Source organism: Meira miltonrushii (genome assembly GCF_003144205.1).
Source record: "Meira miltonrushii strain MCA 3882 unplaced genomic scaffold FA14scaffold_3, whole genome shotgun sequence".
NCBI classification, from domain to species: Eukaryota; Fungi; Basidiomycota; class Exobasidiomycetes; order Exobasidiales; family Brachybasidiaceae; genus Meira; species Meira miltonrushii.
The window spans coordinates 2,882,430-2,904,304 of record NW_020289945.1 but is presented as its reverse complement, the minus strand read 5'-3'; the positions used below and the strand labels follow the sequence as shown (position 1 = coordinate 2,904,304).

The 21,875-nt window shown below is 43.8% G+C and overlaps 10 protein-coding genes across 10 annotated transcripts; 7 read left to right on the top strand and 3 right to left on the bottom strand.

Moving 5' to 3' along the window:
- Positions 1-432: 432 nt before the first annotated feature.
- On the top strand, positions 433-2,292 carry FA14DRAFT_161769 (uncharacterized protein). Its single transcript, XM_025499286.1, has one exon. The coding sequence runs from the start codon at positions 615-617 to the stop codon at positions 2,211-2,213; it is 1,599 nt and encodes a 532-aa protein (XP_025354649.1). The 5' UTR covers positions 433-614; the 3' UTR covers positions 2,214-2,292.
- Positions 2,283-5,595, bottom strand: FA14DRAFT_161768 (protein transport protein SEC24). Its single transcript, XM_025499285.1, has one exon. It carries the CDS (start codon positions 5,433-5,435, stop codon positions 2,460-2,462), a length of 2,976 nt encoding a protein of 991 aa, XP_025354648.1. The 5' UTR covers positions 5,436-5,595; the 3' UTR covers positions 2,283-2,459.
- Positions 5,596-6,705: 1,110 nt separating this feature from the next.
- On the top strand, positions 6,706-8,640 carry FA14DRAFT_168580 (WD40 repeat-like protein; the record flags this gene model as incomplete). The annotated part of the gene is made up of 2 exons (XM_025500147.1): positions 6,706-6,787; positions 6,908-8,640. 2 exons carry the CDS (start codon positions 6,706-6,708, stop codon positions 8,638-8,640), a joined length of 1,815 nt encoding a protein of 604 aa, XP_025354647.1.
- A 148-nt stretch (positions 8,641-8,788) lies between these two features.
- FA14DRAFT_71557 (putative malate synthase, glyoxysomal) lies at positions 8,789-10,945 on the bottom strand. Its single transcript, XM_025502750.1, has 3 exons — positions 10,775-10,945; positions 10,583-10,672; positions 8,789-10,514 (listed from the first exon to the last, which is right to left on the bottom strand). The coding sequence occupies exons 2-3, from the start codon at positions 10,611-10,613 to the stop codon at positions 8,938-8,940; spliced, it is 1,608 nt and encodes a 535-aa protein (XP_025354646.1). The 5' UTR covers positions 10,614-10,672; positions 10,775-10,945; the 3' UTR covers positions 8,789-8,937.
- A 1,725-nt stretch (positions 10,946-12,670) lies between these two features.
- Positions 12,671-15,292, top strand: FA14DRAFT_157008 (uncharacterized protein; the record flags this gene model as incomplete). Its single annotated transcript, XM_025497869.1, has 1 exon — positions 12,671-15,292. One exon carries the CDS (start codon positions 12,671-12,673, stop codon positions 15,290-15,292), a length of 2,622 nt encoding a protein of 873 aa, XP_025354645.1.
- A 543-nt stretch (positions 15,293-15,835) lies between these two features.
- Positions 15,836-16,605, top strand: FA14DRAFT_161766 (uncharacterized protein). Its single transcript, XM_025499284.1, has one exon. It carries the CDS (start codon positions 15,881-15,883, stop codon positions 16,502-16,504), a length of 624 nt encoding a protein of 207 aa, XP_025354644.1. The 5' UTR covers positions 15,836-15,880; the 3' UTR covers positions 16,505-16,605.
- A 22-nt stretch (positions 16,606-16,627) lies between these two features.
- FA14DRAFT_180965 (uncharacterized protein) lies at positions 16,628-17,224 on the top strand (the record flags this gene model as incomplete). Its single annotated transcript, XM_025501049.1, has 1 exon — positions 16,628-17,224. The coding sequence occupies one exon, from the start codon at positions 16,628-16,630 to the stop codon at positions 17,222-17,224; it is 597 nt and encodes a 198-aa protein (XP_025354643.1).
- A 230-nt stretch (positions 17,225-17,454) lies between these two features.
- Positions 17,455-18,090, top strand: FA14DRAFT_180964 (uncharacterized protein; the record flags this gene model as incomplete). Its single annotated transcript, XM_025501048.1, has 1 exon — positions 17,455-18,090. One exon carries the CDS (start codon positions 17,455-17,457, stop codon positions 18,088-18,090), a length of 636 nt encoding a protein of 211 aa, XP_025354642.1.
- Positions 18,091-18,288: 198 nt separating this feature from the next.
- Positions 18,289-18,912, top strand: FA14DRAFT_157005 (uncharacterized protein; the record flags this gene model as incomplete). The annotated part of the gene is made up of 1 exon (XM_025497868.1): positions 18,289-18,912. One exon carries the CDS (start codon positions 18,289-18,291, stop codon positions 18,910-18,912), a length of 624 nt encoding a protein of 207 aa, XP_025354641.1.
- A 30-nt stretch (positions 18,913-18,942) lies between these two features.
- Positions 18,943-21,771, bottom strand: FA14DRAFT_161765 (uncharacterized protein). The gene has a single exon (XM_025499283.1). It carries the CDS (start codon positions 21,733-21,735, stop codon positions 19,003-19,005), a length of 2,733 nt encoding a protein of 910 aa, XP_025354640.1. The 5' UTR covers positions 21,736-21,771; the 3' UTR covers positions 18,943-19,002.
- Positions 21,772-21,875: the final 104 nt, after the last annotated feature.

Genomic DNA, 21,875 nt, shown 5'->3' with positions numbered 1-21,875 from the left:
AGTCGTAAAAGGTTGTTAATTAATTGTAGTTGAGTTGGTTCTAATTCGACAATATTTGTTATCAAAAGCTATCCTCTTGCTATGAGATTGTTGAAATGCTCCTTTGTGATATTCTAGAATTGATCTTTTTGTTGATAGTCTTTTGTTGTGCGCGCGCACTGTGTTTGATTAGACTTACTCAAAGGGAACAAATAGGAAGAGGTTATGATGGTGAAGAAGATTAGCAGGAGCTAAAATTAGTCAGTTTTTGCGGCGTACACACGCTTACGCTTATAGCTTTTGATGCTTCGTGCGAGCTGGCCCTTGAAGCCCAGAAGAAGAAGAAGAAGCGCATGGACACACTCTTTGTGTTTTGCATGAATTCTTTCTGGCGCTAATATCCGAAATCCGACTTGTCATGCTCGTGTGTGCTTCCTTAAACTCTCCCCATTTCATCATTTTTGATCCCCATTCTACGTCCGCTATTGATGCCAAATCTACAAAAAGATATCAAAGTATGAGGTGACTTCTTTACATTCTTCCACATCAATTGGCAATAGCAAAGCTCCAATTTCTGATCGTGGCTAGCAGTCAAGATGAATGGCCATCCCCGCACTGCTCCACATACGATCACAATGGCAAAGGGAGGCCAAGAAAAGGCAAAAGGAACGCAAACGCCTCCCCAAAGCAGCAATACGATCAAGTATGCATCCAGCAACGTATCTCATCGGGTACCTATCGATGTGGTGATGCAAATATTAACACATTATGCCACTTTATCACCTTCATGTGCTGTGAATTCACTTTTGATCTCCAAAGAGTTCAATTCTACCGTTGAAGCAGGTGCATATAGTTGTGTCTCTTTATTCTCTGTTCGCGCTATGGAAGTCTTCCTTAAGCTGATCAAGACACAACCTCGTATTGCCCGTAAAGTGAACTCATTATGGATCGCACCTGGTCATTCAGATTCGGATCTTATCACAGTTTTGGCACCTCCCACAAGTGATGTCGCATTCGAACAACGTCAAAAAAGAGTACAAGCAATCGCTCGAGAAATCTTACGAAGCTGTCGTCGATTACGTCACCTTGCCTTGGACGGAGGCTTTGTGACACCTCAATCAGCAACTGGGTTCGGAACAGCTTCTAAACCTCAAACGTTATTGTGTATCAACCCACATAGTTTTCTGGGAAACTTTTCCGCTCCAATCTTTCGATCTACAATTCAAAGATTAGAAGTTGTTGATACAACATTAGCCGTTGAAGAAATTGATGAGATTCGTCAAATGAACGGATTACGAAAATTCTTTTGGACAAATCCACGTGCAAAAGCAGATGTAACAAGAGATGTAAGCGTTCTGCTTCGTATCCTTTCACCAAGAGGAAGAGATTTGTTAGCAAGTATTAGTGGAGAAGCTGCCGTATCGATTGGAATTGATTTTGTTGGAGATACAGAAGCGGCTACGCAAGATTTGATCGTTGAACAGCAAGAAAGATTGATGGAAGCGCTTTCGATCAACGGAACTGCATTACCGGAGAAAGCACGCATCAATGATAAATTGCGAACAATCTGTACAACAACTTCACAAGGACGGGCAGCTGCCTTAGCTGCCACATTCAAGAAAATTGTAGAAAATTTAAAGTACCCTGAGAGCTTTGACTCAGAGGGAAAGGCGGTACTCGCAGGCACGCCAGATGCTCAAAACGGAGATGGCGAAGATGATGTGACTGAAGTGATGAAGACTGTCAAACCAGGAAGCTTTTATGTGGATTCTTCACGGGCCAATAGTACCTCAATACACCCTCTTTCAGGGGTTGAGTTGCAAACGAGAGCACTTACATCACTTTTGCATGCATTAGAAAAGCCAAGTGCCAACAACGTTCAAAATAGCGAAGACAGTGAAAACGAAGAAGACGATGATGAAGTAGTAGAAGAATGGGAAGCATTACGCGATCTTGTTTGTCAACGAAAGCTTTCCAGCACTACACCATTACAACGTTACTTTGCAAATATGAATGCAGGAAGTACGAATTCTATTTGGCTTGGTGGTCCGGCTGCCAATATGGATAGGTCTGCGGGTAACAGTGGAAGAAACAGTCAATCTGCGTCTGGAACGCAAACACCTTCTCATGCCCGCACAGAAGAGGAAGTTGACGGGGGTAGAGCTTTACAGCGTATCTGGTATCGCTGGTTAGAACAAGTCGGAAACGGAGAATTAGATGGGGATGTGTTATAAATCGGAGAGTATTGTTGTATTAATATTGTATATAGTAGAATGTGTCATCAAGAAATGCATCAGGCAGAATTTGACAGTGATTTTATCTCATTATAAGGTATGCTTTTTCGTGAATCTAGAGAACAATTCAACCTTGCTTTTTTGGGAGTGGCTTTCAAGAAAGAGGAGCAAGATGACTGAAGAAAAAGAATGTGTGAACATGGAAGAAAGGGTGTGGTATTTTTGTGTTATTGTGTGAGCATATGTCTATGATCCTCCATTCACCCGATCTCTCAACATGCCCAACAATTGTTGATAACTTGGTGTTTGTTCATATCTGTCCAAGATCAACATCGATAATGCCCATAAACGCAAGCTTGGTTCGCCATCCTCCTTGACAACATACACGTCCGGTCTATAAACACCACGTCTTGATGTTTGAATATGTTCAACGATCGCATTTACACGTTGGTTCATACTGTTCTCCAATTTGGGCAATGTAGTCTTTCCTCCTTGAACGGCAGAATAGGTTGGAGCATCAAACACGTCAACGCAAAGTTGCGGCACTGCATCTCTACCCAACCACAGGAAGATCGATTGACCGTTCTCGATGATATACAGTCCATATCGTTCAAAGTGTTCGGATGATAAGTTCAACTTTTGAGGCATCACCAATGCTCCTCCTTCTGGTCGCGTTCCTGCTTCGGGTGACATACTATGCAATGCATACAAGTTTGGAACGAGGTAAGGAACCAATTGTTGACTTGGCATTGTCGTCAACAATGCTTGAGCGTACGAACGCAAATCTGATGGAATTTGTGCACTCGATCGCAGAGCCACATTCTTCATCAAACCAAGAACAAGCAATGGTAACAATGCCATATTGTTGGAAATACTGAGTTGTGGACTCGGTCCAGTTCCTGCACTCGTCATTGTGCTCTTGTACGTCGAGAAGATGTCAACCGCTTTGTTCATCAATGCATCACGAGCATCTTCCAAACGGGCGTGAATACTGCGTTCGACTGCTTTGCTGGCCAACAATGATGCAATGGCAACTTGATCAGCGCTCGAGTAAACTTCTGACATACTGCTGGTCGTTGGCAACGCAAGATTTACCACACGAATTCTACGCTCCCCATAGCTTGTACTGTGCAAGACGACAGATTGGAAAACGACAAATGGCGCATTAATCGTTTCTTCAATCTCGCATTCAATTGCGTAGTTTTGATCCAAAGGAACAGCAGGCAATGCCAAAAGATCTGTTGAACGAACAAAGAAGTTTCCGTAAAATTGAGTTGCACGAAGACCTTTTGTGCAACGTAGACGCAAAACTGCTTCGTAACTGATCGGACTTGCTAGCACTGCTCCAAATTCGTGAGCAAACTTAAGCGCATCCTCTGATCGTGCTGCACTGAATCCCTTGTAGAAGTATGTCTGACCACCAGTATAACGAGGCAAGCAGCTCAAAGTTGCTACGTCTGCATAACCTGATGCAAACAAGAACATATCCACGGATACTTGACTGCGCGAACAATCGATCGGGAATGTTTTGTAAAAGGTAGAAGCTGCTCCCAATAGTGTGCTCTCTTTTGATGTTCCCAGTAGCTTTGGGTCCTCACGCACCTTCAATGCACCAGGTCCGACATTTGGCAAAGATGCAGTCAAGGTGATAATCTTACCTCCAATAGGTGAGATAAGTTTGTAAGCAGCTTGCAATGCAGCTCCCATGGCGGATCCAGAAGAAGTATTGTCTTTGAACATATCTCCCAAACGAGTGAGTAAAGCCTCGAACCCTGCTCTTGATTCGGATAGATTGACGAGGATATCGTTAGGCTTGGGTAGGAAAACATCGTCCAAATCACTGACCACCAACATTTCCGGCTCAGAAACTCCAGCAGGCAAGCAGAAGAAATGCAAGCTTGCATCAACACCAATCAAGGCAACCTTTGTTCGATTGTCAGAATTTGGTAGGCGATCAAGAGATTCCAAAATTGTACGTGCAGCTGTAGCAGCCATTCCTGATGCAATTCCAGCTACAGAGACATCGATCAAGAATACGTAAACAGGAGGTTGAGGTGGACGCACCATATATTCGCGAGGAGCGATGAACTCTACAACGCTGTGATTCAGCTCAGGTCTTGACCATCGATCGGCTGGTTGATTCTTTTCTTGATCCCAATCAAACAATTGCGGAACCTCGTTTGAGATATTACACATACAACATTTCCATCTGTTACCATTTTCAATGAATTGAACGTAAGGATTGATGTACGTTCTACATCTACGACAACGAGCAATGACGGTATCCGTAACAACAGGCACGGGCTCATCACCATCTTCCTCACGAACCGAGCGGTAAGGTGACAGAACCAAACCTAGGGGCAATCTTGATTTGGTCAATAAAGAGGAAGTAGTTGGGATGGCGTTCAATGTGCATCTCTGATAAGAAGGGTCTGCGTTTGCTTTTGGGTTGGTGGAAACGCTGGCATTTGGTGGTAGTCTGATCTCTGGCGGAGGTCGCTCTAAATCGGCCAAATTGGGCTGTGCGTTGGACAGATTGACAGTGACCAAAGGGTTGCCCTTTGCGCCTCCTATGCCCATGCCTTGGAATTGGTTTGCCATTTGATTGAAAGATGATGCTCCATTTTGACCATATCCTCCCATTGCAGGTGCGGCGGAAGGAGCATGTTGATGACCATAAGGGTTTGATGGAGGAGTAGGCTGAGGTTGAAATTGAGCGGGTTGTGCGGGTGCAGCAGCAGCATTTGGTTCAGGAGCACCAGGTGTGAACAACTGTGAATTGGCATTTTGAGCATCTAGTCCAACAGCTGGATTAGCACCTGCGTTATATTGAGCACCAGGATCGAAACCTCCGCTGAAGCTTATACTGTTTGCTGCCATGTGGGCTGTTGGGTAAGCTCTTCTTTTGGAAGCACCCGTTGTTGTTGGTGGAGGAGAAACAGCAGGACTGTTCATTTGTGGCGGTGGATTGGCAGGTGCTCCAAATTGTGGAGCTCCTTGAGCAGCTAATGATTGACGCATAACAGGTGGACCTTGCATTGGCGGCATTGACATTCTTGCTTGACCTTGAGGATGTGTTGGTCTGGGGGGAGAAGCAGCAGTTGGTGGTTGCCAGCTTGTACGACCGGTAGCAGTTTCAATGAATACGAATCTGCCTGCATTTGCGTCATACTGTTGTACCCAACCAGGCGGTAGATTGGGAGGAGGTTGATTTGAAGCCATCTTTTGCAAAGAAGAAGAAGGAAAGACAGAAAGAGATTTACTTCAAATCACCGCAAAAGCAAAACCCAACGATTCCAAAGATTCCAAGCACTTCCACCTCGAAAAAGAGATGATTGAGATGACGGTTAAATATAGTGATCGTAGGGTGAAAGCTATTTGATCAAATGTCGCACGAACGAAGATATGCTTTACAAACACACACACACACACACATGCACACACCCATCACAATTGTACACGACGTATGTATCTACGTGTAAAGGCTAATTACGGCTCTACGCCTGTGTTGTTGTTGTTCCCTTGGAAGATTGTATAAAGCCTGCGCCTTGCACTAAAACCTTCCAGGGCGTGAAATTGCTTAGCTCGCCAGCTGTTAAAGTTCGGTGTGCCTTTTTGCTTAGGCTTATGTAGTTGAATTGAGAATCCTGCGCTGAGCTGTGCAGCGCAGCACACTCTATACACCGATACTCGGCTGGAGGTCTTCTAATAAGACTCTCAGTCGAGAGACTTTAGTGTTATAGCTACAAGTATCACTCATATGAATGTTATCAATTATGAAGAGAAAGACATGTCACATTGTATGTACAGTCTATGGCTCCCTCTATCGATCAGCGCCTCACACGCCGAGACACAATGTTCCTGTCACGTATGCTTGCTCTTCACCTTGATCTTCCTGTCTGACACGCAAAACTCTATTGGCTATGATGTATTCCATCAATTGTCGGGGAAATAAGACACGCGTGTAGAATGGGCAACAATTAGCCGATAAAATAAGACTATACGGGTTTCTTATGCGAGTGCTGTGTACGTAGTAGTGCATCAAGCAAGCTAGTGTGTATGCTTTACATTAAATGCCTTGCAAGATCAACGAAAATCCAAATTGCGGCCCAGGATTTTTTGTGGCTCAGGCTCTGCATGCACACACACAGAAAGAGGCAAAGCAAAAGCATGCCGCGTCAAAACTGCACTTACGCACGAACGCATCAACTGTAATTCATTCATTCACATCCACTCCCCCTTCCATCTTTCTTTGTTACCTTTATTCCATATCCGTCGCACGTCATCTTCATACGCACGGCCTTGCGCGCGCATTGACGGGAATCAAAATCACAATCGATCACTAGAAAACGACGGTGGTGATCGCATACAATATACTTTGATCGGTAAAGTGTATATTCAACTTTGGTTCGACAATCCCAGCCAAAGCTTAAAAATTAACTAGCATTTATTGACGCGAAGATCAAAAACCCGCGCAAAACACACCCTTTCGATGTCATCCAAAATGTATGGAAATCATCGATCACTCGTCCCATCCGGTGGTGCTTCGGGATCAGGTCCACCACCTCCTCCAGGTGCAGGTCCTAATCCAGCTTCAGGTTCGAATGGTGGCCCTCCAATGGCACCCGGCGGTCCTGGTGGTGGTCCAAATGCGGGCCCTGGTTCTGCTCAACCTGTTGGACCTGGCGGTGCAGGTGCAGGAGGTGCATCTTCAGCTTCGGCAGCACGATTAGCAGATTTGTTGGACTTTGTTCGTCATGAATTCGATCTCATCAGTGGAGAAACCAGCACTTTGAAAGGACAGCGTGATGAATTGGACAGTAGAATCGGACAACAAATCAGCGAAGTGCAATTAATGCAACAACATATCATGGATCTCGAATCTCGGCACACTGCAATGTCACAACAATACGAAGAAGAAATTAAAAGACTACGACATATGCTTGATTCACGCGGTCCAGAAAGTCAAGGTGGTGGTGGTGGAGCAACTGCACCTCCTCATTTGCCAACATCCACTTCTGGTCCACCTCAATTGGCTCCAGGTGGCTCAAAGGCTGGCGGTCCTCCTCCTGCTTTTGGTGCTCCACCAGGAGCATACCGCAATGGATATGAACGTGAGCGTGGCCCTAATTCCGCCGAAGGACCAGGTGGTAAACGTCCTAGACCTGACGAGCGTGAACGTGATGGACGATATGCACCCCCTAGTCCTGGAATGGAGAGAGACCGTGATGGCGGAAGACCAGCAGCATCGTCCAAGAAAGAAGGAAGTGCTTATCCATACCCTTCACGCGATCATGAGCCCTCGCCTGCTCCTAATGCAGCGGCAGGAAACAACAGCCTTGCAAATTTGAGCGAACTCGATCCTGAAGATGTACCAAAGGACTTGAAGAAAGAAGGAAGCGATTGGTGGGCAATCTTCAACCCCAAGGTCAAGAGACAATTGGATGTCAGCTTGGTTCACACTTTGATGCACGAAAGTGTTGTTTGTTGCGTTCGTTTCTCACCTGATGGAAAGTTTTTGGCAACAGGATGTAATAAAAGTGCGCAAATTTACGATACCAAAACAGGAGCAAAGACTTGTGTTTTGTCCGATCAACCGCCAAACCACAAAGGAGATTTGTACATCCGATCAGTCTGTTTTTCACCTTGTGGAAGATTCTTGGCAACTGGAGCCGAAGACAGACAAATTCGATTGTGGAATATTGCGACAAAGAAGGTCAAGCATCTATTCACAGGACACAAGCAAGAGATTTACTCTTTGGACTTCTCTCGCGATGGTCGTATAATTGCAAGTGGAAGTGGAGATAAGACTGTACGAATCTGGGATGTGGACAGTGGACAATTGTTGCACACCCTCTATACGTCTCCTGGACAAGAACAAGGGCCAAGCGAAGCGGGTGTGACTAGCGTCAGCATCAGCTCTGATAGCCGATTGGTGGCAGCAGGTGCATTGGATACCCTTGTTCGTGTTTGGGATGCAAGAACAGGTCAGCCACTAGAAAAACTTCGTGGTCACAAAGATAGCATTTACAGTGTCAGCTTTGCACCTGATGGACGTTCATTGATTAGTGGAAGTCTGGATAAGACATTGAAGATGTGGGATCTTTCGGGAACGATTCATGCACTTGATCAAAACGTGCCAGATGAAGAAAAGATGCATAATGCTGTTTGCGCAACGACCTTTTTGGGTCATAAAGATTATGTCCTGTCCGTTTCTTGTTCGCCTGATGGTATGTGGATCGCATCAGGATCAAAAGATCGCGGCGTACAATTCTGGGACCCAAGAACGGCACAAGCACAATTGGTCTTGCAAGGACACAAGAATAGCGTGATTGCGATCCATCTAAGTCCAGCTGGTGGATTATTGGCAAGTGGTTCTGGAGATTTCAATGCGCGTGTTTGGAAATATGAACAAATTGGATCATAGTCTTGACACGATCAAGACAAAGTTCTTTGCTCCCGCGAAAGAGGCTTTATAAAAGGCTTGCAATTACCATGCAAATCACTTCATTCCTCCTCCCTCACTCTTTTAACTTGATTTTATTTATTTATTATATATTTGTGTACTATGAATCGAAAGATTGAAAAAATTCTTCCGTTGAATGCCATTTAAAATTAAAGACTATGGTGAATAAGAATGAAAACACACTGTAAATAGATTAACAATATTTTTCATTGTCGCTGATGAGAGATAAATTAAGAGAATATAACAAAAACAAACACATCAAATACGGGCTGGAGCACGGTCATGAGGCAAGAAGCTGTACAAAGAAGAAGTTAAGAATTCGGCAGGAGCGTTTGAACGAACATCTTCTTTGATAAATCTCTTTGCGATATCGACTGAACGACTTCCCAATTTTTGCAATTTGCTACCTTCATCATCAACCAAACGATCAATGAATTCAGCAGTGATTGGTGTACCTTCGGCAGTCTTTTGGTTATGATAACGCCATTGCCATAACATCAAACGACTAATTTCACCTGTTGCTGCATCTTCCATTGCGTTTGCAATTGGAACACATCCAACACCGTTCAACCAGTTTGTGCAATAACCCAACAATGCAGTCACATTTGCTCTTGCACCTGCTTCTGTAATCTTTCCGTTAACGGAAGAGTTGAGCAAGTCCAAAGCGGAAACGCGAACTTCTTCACGACGGACATGGTATTGATTTGGTCCCAACATTCCTTTGTTGAAAACTTCCAAAGCGATTTGCACAAGGGCAGGGTGAGCAACCCATGTACCATCGTGACCTTTTGAAACTTCACGTTGTTTATCAGCACGAACTTTGTCCATTGCTGCTGCATTTGCCTTTTCATCATTCTTGATTGGGATTTGAGCAGCCATACCACCGATTGCTGCAACACCACGCTTGTGACATGTTTGAATCAACAAATCAACATATGAGTTCATGAATGGAACGGTCATTGTAACATCGGCACGATCGGGCAAGATTGCACCTTTGTTGTAACGTTGACGTTTGATGAATGAGAAAATGTAATCCCAACGACCACAGTTCAAACCAGAAGAGTGATCACGCAATTCGTAAATGATTTCGTCCATTTCGAAAACGGCAGTGATTGTTTCAATCAAAACGGTACCACGGATTGTACCACGGGGGATTTTGATGTAATCTTGTGCCAAGTTGAAAACGTCATTCCAAAGACGAGCTTCCAAATGAGATTCCATCTTTGGCAAGTAGAAGTATGGTCCGTAACCGGTCTCAACAAGCTTCTTTGCATTGTTGAAGAAGTAGATACCGAAATCGAACAATCCACCAGAGATTGGCTTTCCATCAACGACGAAATGTTCTTCGTTCAAGTGCCAACCACGAGGACGGACGATCAAAGTGGCAGTCTCTCCTAGAGGTTTCAATTTGTATGATTTTCCGGTATCTTTTTGTGTGAAATCGATGTTACGATGAATGGCTTGACTCAAGTTAACTTGACCGTCCAAATTGTTTGCCCAAGTAGGACAATTCGAATCTTCAAAATCGGCCATGTAAGTGTATGCACCCGAATTCAAAGCATTGATCACCATCTTTTTATCGACAGGTCCAGTGATTTCAACTCTACGGTCACGCAAACCTGGAGCAGGTGGTGCTGCTTTCCATGTTGTATTTTCACGAATGTGACGGGTCTCAGGCAAAAAGTCTGGAAGAGCGCCTCCGTCAAATCTTGATTGACGTAAAGCACGGTTATTAAGTAACTTTTGACGGGTTTCGTCAAAGTTTCTGTGCAAGACAGCCAAGAAGGCAGCGACTTCTGGTGTCAATACTTTGTTATGATCGCCTTCAAGACGGCCTGTGGGGTGGTTAAGGGAGAGTCAGTGACCTGTTCGATGAGGATGAAAGTGATGATGAACTACTTACCTGCAATACGAACTCCGTCAACGCCAGACATTATGTGTTTTTAGATGTTGTTATAGTAAAGAGGAATGATTTGTAAAAAGAGATTATCCTCTGTAGATGGTGGTGGTTTATATGAGGATCAGAAGGAAGGATTGTGGTTGAACAAGAGTATCACTCCAAAGCAATAGCCGTTACTCTTTTGTTGTTACGCACTTCCGCTCAGGCCGAAGACTGGACTCCACCTTTTTTACTTGAGAAAAGCTGCTAAGAATTTAATCATTGACGTATGTATTCCAATGGTCACCCGGCCTTGTCGGAAAAGCAGCCGGGTAGAAATGTGTGTGTGAGTGCGTGAGAAGGCATACAGTCAGTGTACAACAAAGAAATGAAATTGATTTGTGTGCACGGTTCGGTGAGTGGAGCTTTGAAGGGTACTAGACTGCTTATATGGCTTTAAACATAGTCAGTCTGATCTTAACCCATTCCCCGCATACGCTTTTAGTAAAATGTCGGGCGAAGCGCATTTGACGGTTTTGAAAGCTTGAACGTCAGGCAGGCGGGCACCCAACTATAAGCGTGAAAGGCAAAGAGACATACGCGCGCGTTGCCCATTTTTAACATTCCAAAGCCGAGGTTGGTTCTTGGTTCGGTCTCATCGGCCCAAGAAAAGCACGTGCAGTGTTTTGCAAATCCATCCTTGTTCCGTTAGTGCCGACTTGGTTGTATCGATCGGCCGAGCTGTAGGGTGGTTTTTCCAACACGCGTATTGACGCGTAAACGCGTAAATTCTGTTGTTCTTGACAGAGAAGTAAGGGGTCGGCGGTTTTCATCACAGACAACCAAAGAACGGACAGTAAGGGGCCATCAACAAGCGCCACTTGCGGCTGATTAAAGTTTTACATGAATTAGCATTCATTCGATTTTGGCTTACTCGGATTCTATCAAGACGAGTGAGGGATGTAAATACGGATTCTTTCACTCCATATAGAAGCCGGGACCGTTAAGCTTATGAGACAGCATATACCGGAATAGAATGTCCGACAGTCAGATTCATGGTCGTATGATCAGCTCATTTCGATGTCATTCAAGTGAGGCGGTAGTAATGATTGCATGGCAATGACTATTGTTCATCCAAGACTTTGATTCGATTCATGAATTTCGCAAGTGGCTAAATCGTTTAGTAAAGAGAATAGCCTATTTCAGATCACCGATCTTGATGGAAAGCAAACTATTTTGATCGGTAGTAGGATTCAAGATGCCGACAGTGAGAATACTCTATCTTGAACGTATATTGTTTCCCTGCCTTAGTTTATCTTATTATGCCAGGTTCTGCTTCTTTAGCAAAAAAAAGGATGAATTAGGATTCTTACCGAAGAAAAAAGGGGGTGGCGCAACGCAAATTAGCTGTACGGCTGTGTTTGCATAAGCGTGTGTGCGAGTGTGCGTGTAGTGCGTGTTTAATTTCATCATTGTGTACTGCTGTGCATCAATGCATGCGTCCTTCCCTCACGCCCACAGCAAGAGAGCGTTGGGACCTTGCGCCTTTCGAGAAGAGAAAAACAGGCCCAAGATGCAAATTAAAAGGGGGGCCCCTCCTGTATGAATAATAAAAGAGTAGCGGCTGTTGAATGTGAAGCATAATTGCACATAAAGTGTTGGACCTGCATACCTTTGCAATGCTCTGTCTGGTTTTCGGGGAGTAAATTAGAATCGAAAGGGGTCAGATCAAACAATTGGCCGGTACTAAATTCAATTTTATCAAAGATTGGGCGTGGGAGAGGTCAAAGCTTGCCATAATTCAATTTATGCACAAACTGATGAGCATCGAGAACAGACATCATCAATTAAATATCTCATTCATTGCACTTTCCCCCAGGGTGCATTCGATCAAAGCGTTTGCTTAATGCATTACACTAAATGTATGCCATCATTTCGTACATGTCACTCGTCTTTCAGGCTTTAACACGCTTATTCACTGCTTCCGTTGACAAGGAGGTTCTTGCGTACTTGTCTTTGTTCCTTGTCAAATTTTATTGAACCCGATTCAAACCCTGTTCGCTTGATCTCTTGTTCTTTGTTCTTCACCACCTTCATGGAAAAACCTAAACAATGATGGATCCAACTGGTCTTTATCGGCCATCATTGCAAAGATCAAACGCATCAACTGGGTCACTACCACTCGTTGATTCAACAAATGCACCAAACAACGGAAAGAGAAAACCTTCTATATCTACAGCAAAAATTGCCGCTTTAAACGCTACTGCAGCTTCTGTACAATCTTCACCAATGGCTTCGCCTGCTTTGCCACGGGGCAATGCTCTTCTATCTCCTCAACGATCGTATTTCGACCTTTCCAGTAGACCGTCGATCGATATGGCTCGCACAGAATCAGCAGATTCAACGCGATCACTTCGATCTAAATCAAGTAAGAAAGATTTGAAAGAGTTGGGTCGTTCAACTACGCCACTTTCAAGCTTTGGAAAAAGTAGTTCTTCCAGAAAGGCTTCTAATGCCGATTTGAAAGCGCAAGATGACGATGATGATTCAGGGTTGGATGAATCTTTTACCTGCTGTTATGGTAACGAATTTGACCGTCAACATCGTGCTGCTCTTGCAAAAGTAGCAAATATGCCAACAACAGAAGATAGTGAAGCCGCTCATCAGAGATGGTTAGATGCTACCTTCAGAAAGCTTTCGCAAAAGAGTGTTGCACGTCATTCACAACAAATGCAAGGTTACGGTCATCATCACAAAGGAAGAGCTCCTTCTCTTTCTGCAAGCAATATGCAAAGAGTTGGCAGCATCGATGAAGGATGTGAATCCGAACCAATGTCCCCAAATGCAGCCAAAACTCATTTCCTTGACTTCACGTCCATCATCAGCCCAATTCCATCAAGCAATCCAAATCCAAATGCAATGGCAAAGCAGCAATCATTATCACCTCCCGGCAATACTCTGCAAGTACCAAATGTAGGTTCACTCGGAAGTCACAATGCCAACGTAACTCCAAGGCCGTCGGATTTCCAAAGATTCCCACTTCCTCTTACGCCATCACCTGTCTTTCATGATGCTTTGGAACTTCAACCTGCTTCTCCTCGTCATGCAATGATGCCACCACCTGCACAGCCATTGTTGCGCAGCAGACGCAGTGAAGACTCTTTGACAATGCGTAAACGTATGCAAAGACAACCTTCCCTACCAGCAGCAGGACCAATCTCTCCAACTTATGGCGAGATGACTTTAGATGGTCATCCTGTACCCAGATTACCTGATTGGGCAAAATCAGAAAATCGCATGAACTCTTCTTCCAACGTTCGATCGCATAACGCTCAACATTCTATGGAAATGGCACGTACTGCAAGCCACAATGTGACAAGCAGTCAACAGGCCTTGCATAGGCCTATCGATATGAGTCGTGCCACCAGCCAGGATACAGGATCTTTGCAGTTGTCGCTCGGTACTCCTTTGATGTCTCATTTTGATCAATGGGAAGAGAGGGATAACAGGGCATTGTCGCCTGTGCAATCGGTCAACATGCCTGCTCGTAGTCAAAGTTCAATGGATCAAAGGCCAGTACGACCACATGTACAGCCTTTGAAGCTGACCAATGAGACTTCACATAGACGTAATATGATGAACAATTCGTCAACTTCTTCCGCTGCTTCCGTTTCGACGACCGGATCAAGTTCTTTCCATATCAACCGTGAATCCGTCAGTTCTGCAGCATCTGATTCGGATATCTCTTCCAGCATCTCTTCCGTTCCACAAACACCAGTTTCAAAATTTAACAATTTACCAAACAGTGGGCCGATCATCATGCACCGTGACGGTCATGTAAATTCGGTATATTACGACGCTGATCCAATCTCTGAACATAATATAATCAACAATGCAGGAACGGAAGATCAATTGGCAACCATTCGAGCTGTTGTAGGTGGGTGGGCAGAAGATAAGAGTAAATCTGCACCTCCAACTGCCCAGATCAAGACTCCACGCGCTCATGACGGACGTCGTTTTGGCAGCGTTCCACACGTTGCAAACATCTTTACTGCTTCTGAAGCTTTGTCAAATGTTTCGCAAACGCAAGGCAACAAATCAAGTCAAAGATCGCCTGACAGTAAAGCTGTCTTGCACGGTAAAGCAATTCATGGGAGGCCTAGAGCAAACACGACTTCTTCTATGACACCATCTTCGTCTAGTGATGTGGCAGCACCTGTTGCTCAAATTCATGTGAGAAACGGATCGGAATCTAAGCCAAGCAGGGAGCATGTTACAAGCATTGCTTTACCTACAAGCCCCGAAAGAGTGTCATCCTTATCACATGCACGCAAACATAGTGATGGCTCAAGACGTGCATCAGTGGCAAGCAACATCTCCAACAACTCCGCCTCCCACTCTGTCATCTCTGCAACATCTTCTTCCGTACGCAGCAGTGGAAGCAGTGGTAGTGGAGCATCTGCTTTGTTGTCCTACATGCGTAGCAATTCTTCCAAATCACAAACCAGCTTGCACGGTAGAAAGACATCAGAAACAGATGCAAACAAGACTGCTAAAACACCATCTTCCTCATCCGGAAGCACATTGCATGCTGGCAGTCCATCAAGTTCTTCTGATACCGCCACTTCTTCCCCTATCAAACGAGGAGCAATGTCTGCTGAAGAATTAGCTCATTCGATCGGAAGAAGGTTCGGTAGAGGAATTGCTGCTGCTTCGGCCGCCAATCGTGCTTGAAGGATTTTTCGTCTTCTTCTTTTAACGTTATTCTGTAGCATAGTCACCATAACATACACACACACGCACACTCTCTTTCTCTCTCCTTGTCGCATACAGCACAACCACACGGCACATTCATTCAAAATTCACACACTCACACACTCACTAAAATGTATCTTTATAGCACCATCATCACATTCATTCGTTCGTTCGTTCGCATGTTACTCATACCAACTACTGTATTTATTAATTGTAAACATTTCTTATCTAGCTATCGGAGAAATGTTCTGGTAAGATTGAGAGTTCGCCGTTAGGTTTTTTCGTCGGGGCAAGGCAAGAAGAATATCGCACTTTCAAGGGTTGGACGCCGAAGTACATGCTGTACAGCCTTGTGATATTCGTCATACCATTAGGACGTATAAGCATCTTTTCCATGGACAAAGATCCATCGTACACTGTATTTCTCTCTTCTTCTAAGTAGGAAAGGTCATAAAAAGCTTCTGAAAGTTCAAGCGAACATTCAGCTTTTGGTTGGATATATTTGGCTCATTTACAAAGCAGAAGCACTCTAAGCTGCTTCCAAAAGCGCCATCAGCTTTCTCAAAAATGCAATTTGCCACATCAATGACCGTACTTCTCTTTCTTTTTGCGCATGTTCAGTGTATTCCGGTAAAGGGAATTGACCTGAATAGACTTCCCAGGCCCGAATCACCACAAGAGCAGCCTGAAGAACGCATACCGACCAAAAAAGAACTTCCAGCGAATTTTATCATAAAGAAACGAAAGGATAAAAATGACCCAAACTCACCTGCGTACAAAGCTAGAATGCTTGCGAATATGACAGGACACCCAAGAAATTCAAAGGAATACAAGAAAGTATACGATTCACACTATTTCAAATTACGTAAAGAACAAGGTTCAAAATTCTACGAAGGCATGACGAAAGATCCTGAACTAAGTGCCAAAATGCATAAAGAAGGTCAAAGACGTTCTACAACCAGATTTAACAGGGCTTTACAAGAGCGAAAGAGGACCGGAAATATGACATCTGCCGATAGAAGATACTATGAAATGTCAAATAAAAGGGCAAGGGAACTTTATAAAAAGGATCCCCAAGCCTGTAAAGAGCGTGGTAGAAGATTTCGTCTGAAAGTGAAAGCTTTGAAAGAGCGGCTCAAGCCTGTAGAAAAAGAATCAAAACCGGTTGACGAAAGCCACGCAAACGAATAATATGTTACCCCCGAATACACCGCTTTTTGCATATTTCTAAGAGTTTCAATCATCTCGAATAGCAAAGTTGTAACAATTTACCTTTCTTTCTCTCTTTCATGTGACATACATTCGGTAGAAATGATGTATACGAACAGATTCTGCTCGATCTTCCTAATCTTCCTAAATTTGCAAACGATAGTTGCCGTCTTCGACCTGAATCGAACACCTTCTCCTGAACCTCCAGAAGAACAGACTCCGCAAGCTCCAGCCGCTCAGTCAAATCCGACAAGGAAGGATATTACAGAACTTAAAAGAAGCTCACGAGCACCAGGAATTCAAGCGAGTGCAATAGCAATAGCTTCAGGCTATCCCAAAGGCTCTAAAGAATACAAAAAAGTCTATTTTCATCATTACCACTCGATTAGAAGACAACAAAAAGAGCAATTTTTCGAAGGAAGAGTTGCAGATCCCAAATTGGCTTTAAAACAAGAAAAGCAACGTAAGAATGAAAGTATCGCAAAAGCAAATAAAGCAAGAGCAGAACGTAGGCGTGCTGGCACACTTACACCGGCTGACGAGTGGTATTACGAACGATGCGCAAAATGGCAAAGAGAAAAAAACAGGAAAAATCCCGAATACAAAAGAAAAAGGAATGCAGATGCACGGGAGAGGAAAAGAGCCAGATTGGCAGAACAAAAAGAAAAAGCTAACAAAGAAAAGCCAGCTGATGACAAATAAAGATTCATCATCTTGGTTTTTGACGAGATTTCGATCTGCAGTGGCGTAAATGTATAACAACAGCACAGCATCTCACGAATCGAGCCCCGAGTGCATTCTTGTGTTTTTGTATATGATGTAAGTAATCTTACAAAACCTTCACGAAAAACCTCCTCATCCTTCTTTTAATGAGACGATAGAAAATGCATATCTTGCATACTGTTGGTATCATACTACTTTTCTGGCGTCTGATGCCTGCAGACTACTTCAAGGCTTACGGGAAAGAGATTGATCTGAACAGAACACCATCTCCCGAGCCCAACGAAATGGTGGAACCAAACCCTCCCGCTACCTTACACACTCCCCAAAGATTAATAAAAGTTCCAAACTCGAAAAAGAAGAAGAAGAAACTACAGGGACCTAGAACTGAGGTTGGCAAACAAGCAATTGCAATTGCAAGGGCTTCAGGTCATGAAATAGGATCACAGGAGTACGAACAAATATACAAACATCATTATTATAAAATTCGTAAAAGTCTTGGTTCTAAGATCTATGATCCTAAAAAAGGAGACCCAGAGACACAGTTGAAAGCTTTTAAAGAGAAGATGGTAGAGAAGTCACGGACATATAGAAAACGAATTTACGAAAGAAAAGAAGCTGGACAAATGACAGAAGCCGATATACGTTATTTCGAAAAAAGTCGTGAAGGAGGTCTAAAAAGATATTGGCGTAATCCTGAATTGTCAAGAGAGAAAGCAAACGAGAGGCACAGAAAAGCATATCGAAATGATCCACAAAATGCAAGAGACAAGGCAGCCAAGAGACGCAAAATATCTAAGCCAAAGGATTCTCCGGCGCAATCTCAACCGACAAGTCCGAGTGCATGAGCCGTTGGAAAGAAAAGGTGGTGAGATCACTATGCTAGATATTCGTGGCTTTTAGTTCACAGCCATTGCATTCGCAGGGGGCGGATGGATAGAATATAAAACGCAATGCAAACTTTAGAATAAAGATATGACACTTTTGAAAACAATTTTTTGCTTCCGTTTATGTCTGTCTTCAAAATTTTTTGATTGCCGAACATGATGTGGTCAACAATTTTATTTACACTTATATTGTGCTTATCGTTCTGCGAGCTTGGCTTCACTGCGAAACGAGCAGATAGAGCAAAGAGTATCGATTTAAATCGATCACCATCGCCGGAGAACAGTCCGGATAATCGCAGTGCTCTATCTCAACGGCCAAATACACAGAGGACAGTGTTTAAGAGAAAAAGTAAATTTGATAAAACTTCTCCTGCTTATCAAGCAAGACAGATCTTAGACGGACTTGGCCATCAAAAGGGTTCGAAAGAGTATAATTCAATTTATCGCTGTACCGTGCGTAGAATACGTGATGCACAAAAGAAGGAATTGGCAAAAGTGTCAGAAATTGATAAAGCAGATTGGGAGGCGAGGAAGGAGAAAAGACGGCAATATTCAAGAGAACATAGAGCCAGAATTCAACAGAGAAAAGAACTTAATATATCCACTCCGGAAGATCTCAAGTTCTTCCAAAAAAATGAAATCCGACAAAAGAAAAGATATCTAAGCAACCCGCAAAAGTACAGGGATCGTGCTTTACAACAATATTATAAGAGGAAGGCCGCCAAAAAGGAAGCAGAAAAAAATGGTAAAGATCAAGAACCCGATCAAAATATACAAAGCTGATCACGGCATCACAATTGTTGAGATATATCTGTTCATTGAATGGATGTATAAATTGTACAATGTGATAATATAACAAGATGAAAATGCTGCTTAACGAGAAAATGTCATGCTCTTTCCACCTGCTTGTTCACGTCGATCGCGACCAACAGGTACGTTTGCATAACGTCCTTTATTGTTTGCCGGGGAATTGTTTGCGCTTTTGCCTTCACCTTTCTTCTTACTGGGTTTTTGCTGTCTGGATGTATTTGTCGGAGTGGCCGACTTTGCATCCAAGACGGAATTCGCTGTTGTATAATCGAATGGTTCCACATTTGATAAGGCATCTTCTTGTTGACGCTTGCGTTGTGCTTTCTCCTCTTTTGTCCACTTTCTCTTCTTCTGCTTCTTTTCCTCACCTTCAGAAGATGGGACAGATTGGGCTGGGGTATCATCTGATGGAACGTCATCAGCATTGCGAGCATTGTTGGATGAAGACGCTTTTCCAGAGCTCTTCTTGCCCTTCGTCTTGCGCACGTTACGCAAAACTCCATCATCCATTACGGTATCTGATACATCTTGTTCTGCAACCGCATCCGTCTTCTTGTTTTCAGATTCTGTATCTTGCTGCACCTTTGGCGGTTCTGCAACAGCCTCTGCAATTTTCTTTCCTCGCACCTCTGTGTCATCGTTCGACATCGTAGCACTTTGGTCACCTGTCAATAAGCTTCCCAAAGCCGATGTCAGATCCGATCGAATGCCTTGCAGCAGTTGTTGACTAGCGGCAACGGTTGATGCTGGTGCAAAAAGAGATTTTGCCATTTTTGTCGCAGCTGCGCCGACACCCGACTCATTCTGATTGGCATTCGTCTTGAAAAGCATTGATGCCAAAGAAGATGAGGATGGTGTGGGTGCACTCAGCGTATTTCTTGTCTCGTTGGTCGGCCAGAGTAGCATTTCCTTCAACCTTCCAACATCTGCATCACGGTGGACAACTTCTCCCATCTCTTCATCATCCAATGCATTCCCAGATGCAGCACTTTCCAATAGCTCCTTCTGCTTTGCAGCCTTGTCAGCTTGTGCTCTTTCAAAAGCGATAATTTCTGCAGAGATCAAATTCAACAGATCGGGAACACGTCTCTTGAAGCTTTGACCAACGATTGCCAGAACGCTTTCTGACTTTTGCGGAGCACGAGAAGCAAGGTTGAGTAGATTATGCGAACCTAAAATGAATTTCGGACTTTCATCTTCCAATCTCGCCACTTCATCTCTCCAATTGTGCAATGCCCTAAATAAACGCTCCGTTTGTGTCAATCCAGTGATACCTTCTCGATCCCAACGTGCATCCGTGTCCAAAGCTTCAATTCCACCTAATTGTCTCCACGAATTTCTCCATCCTTCCCTACTGTCATTCGAATCATTCCATTGTTCTTTGGCGTACGTCTTTTGAGCAGTCCTTTTGCTTAGCTCAAAGACCGTACGAATGCCAACGGATCCTTGTTGCTTTTCAATCTCGAATCGTAAGCAGTCATAAATGTGCACAAGTGTATGTGTATCACTTCGGGCGTAATACATCATCTCTTTTGGTAAAGGTCGAATACGCCAATCGGCTCGTTGGTATCGTTTATCTGCCACAAAATCGATATACCTGCTCAACAAGTATGCCAATCCATGTTGCGGGAACTGAAGCACATTTGTAGCATGATACGTATCGAATAAACCCACCAGATACAGTCCGAGATCTCTTTGAAGCCAGAGGACGTCGTGTTCTGCTCCATGCAAGATCTTCACTTTGGCTGGATCTGCAAATGCATCATTCAGTTTGGTAGAGATTTGACGGATGACCGGACTTAGGGCATCGATAATGAAATCCTTCCATCTAGTCGAAATTTGCACCAAACAAACCAAACCTTGATAGGAGCGATATTGGTGATGTTCCACATCTACTGCAATCTCTTTGACCCTTTCTTCCATCAAGTGATCATAGAGGTAATCGAACGATTTCTGGTCGTTGACCCAAATGAACGGTATCGGACCTGCTTCCGGCTCATCTTTTATCAGTGGTGGCGGCGCGACAAGATTCTCTAATGTAGGCACTTGCAGCGCATGCGATGGAGGTGCAAAGCTGTTGATTTCCAGGTAGTATGGGTTAAATCGAGGATCTCCTTCAGCACAATACATCCCTTGTCGTATTCCTGCAGATCTGGCTGCCTCTTCCTCTCCTTCCAATGATGGTGCTCTCCATGTCAAAGGTACTTGTGCATGTGGTTTTTGTGTCAATGAATGCTTCCAGATCGTACTTCGGGAATTGTCTGGCTTTACGCTGAACTTTGTTTGAGGTAGCGGTTTGATAGGCGCATTCAGGATATGAGAAGGTAGTGGACCCAGCACGGGTATTGTTGAATCAGGGTTTGCTGATGTAGAATCTTGTGCTTTGCCATTACGAAGGGAAGAAGAAGCTCTCTTTGAGTTTTGTTGAATCGGAATCTTGCCCTGATACTCGTCCAGTCGCATATCTGTTCTCTCCAGTAGTGTATCGATTGTATCACCCAGATTTCGTTCGAATGCATTTGCATCCACAAGGTCATCAATGTTCACCTTCATTCCATCTTCTTGGGGCCCAGCATATGCAGTATCGATGCATGACAGCAAAGACTGAATTGTTGATACGAGTTCATTCTTGGTTTCATTCAGATCTTTAGTCAATTGCTTGTCCAATGATCGATGAAAGGAAAGGTCGGATGGATTGGGTATTTGAGCAGCTGCTTGTGTTAGAGGATGAACACGTCCTTGAAGATGTTGCAAATATGACAATGTTGAAGTCGATGGATCTGGAGGGGATGTCATGACCACTTTTTTGTTTGTCAAAATTGTCAAATAGGATGGTAGCTTACAAAGTAAAATCAAAATTCTTAAATTTTTCACTTCCTAATTCCGAAAACAAAGAGACTGCAGGATTTAGCGCCAATATTGAATACGCGTATATT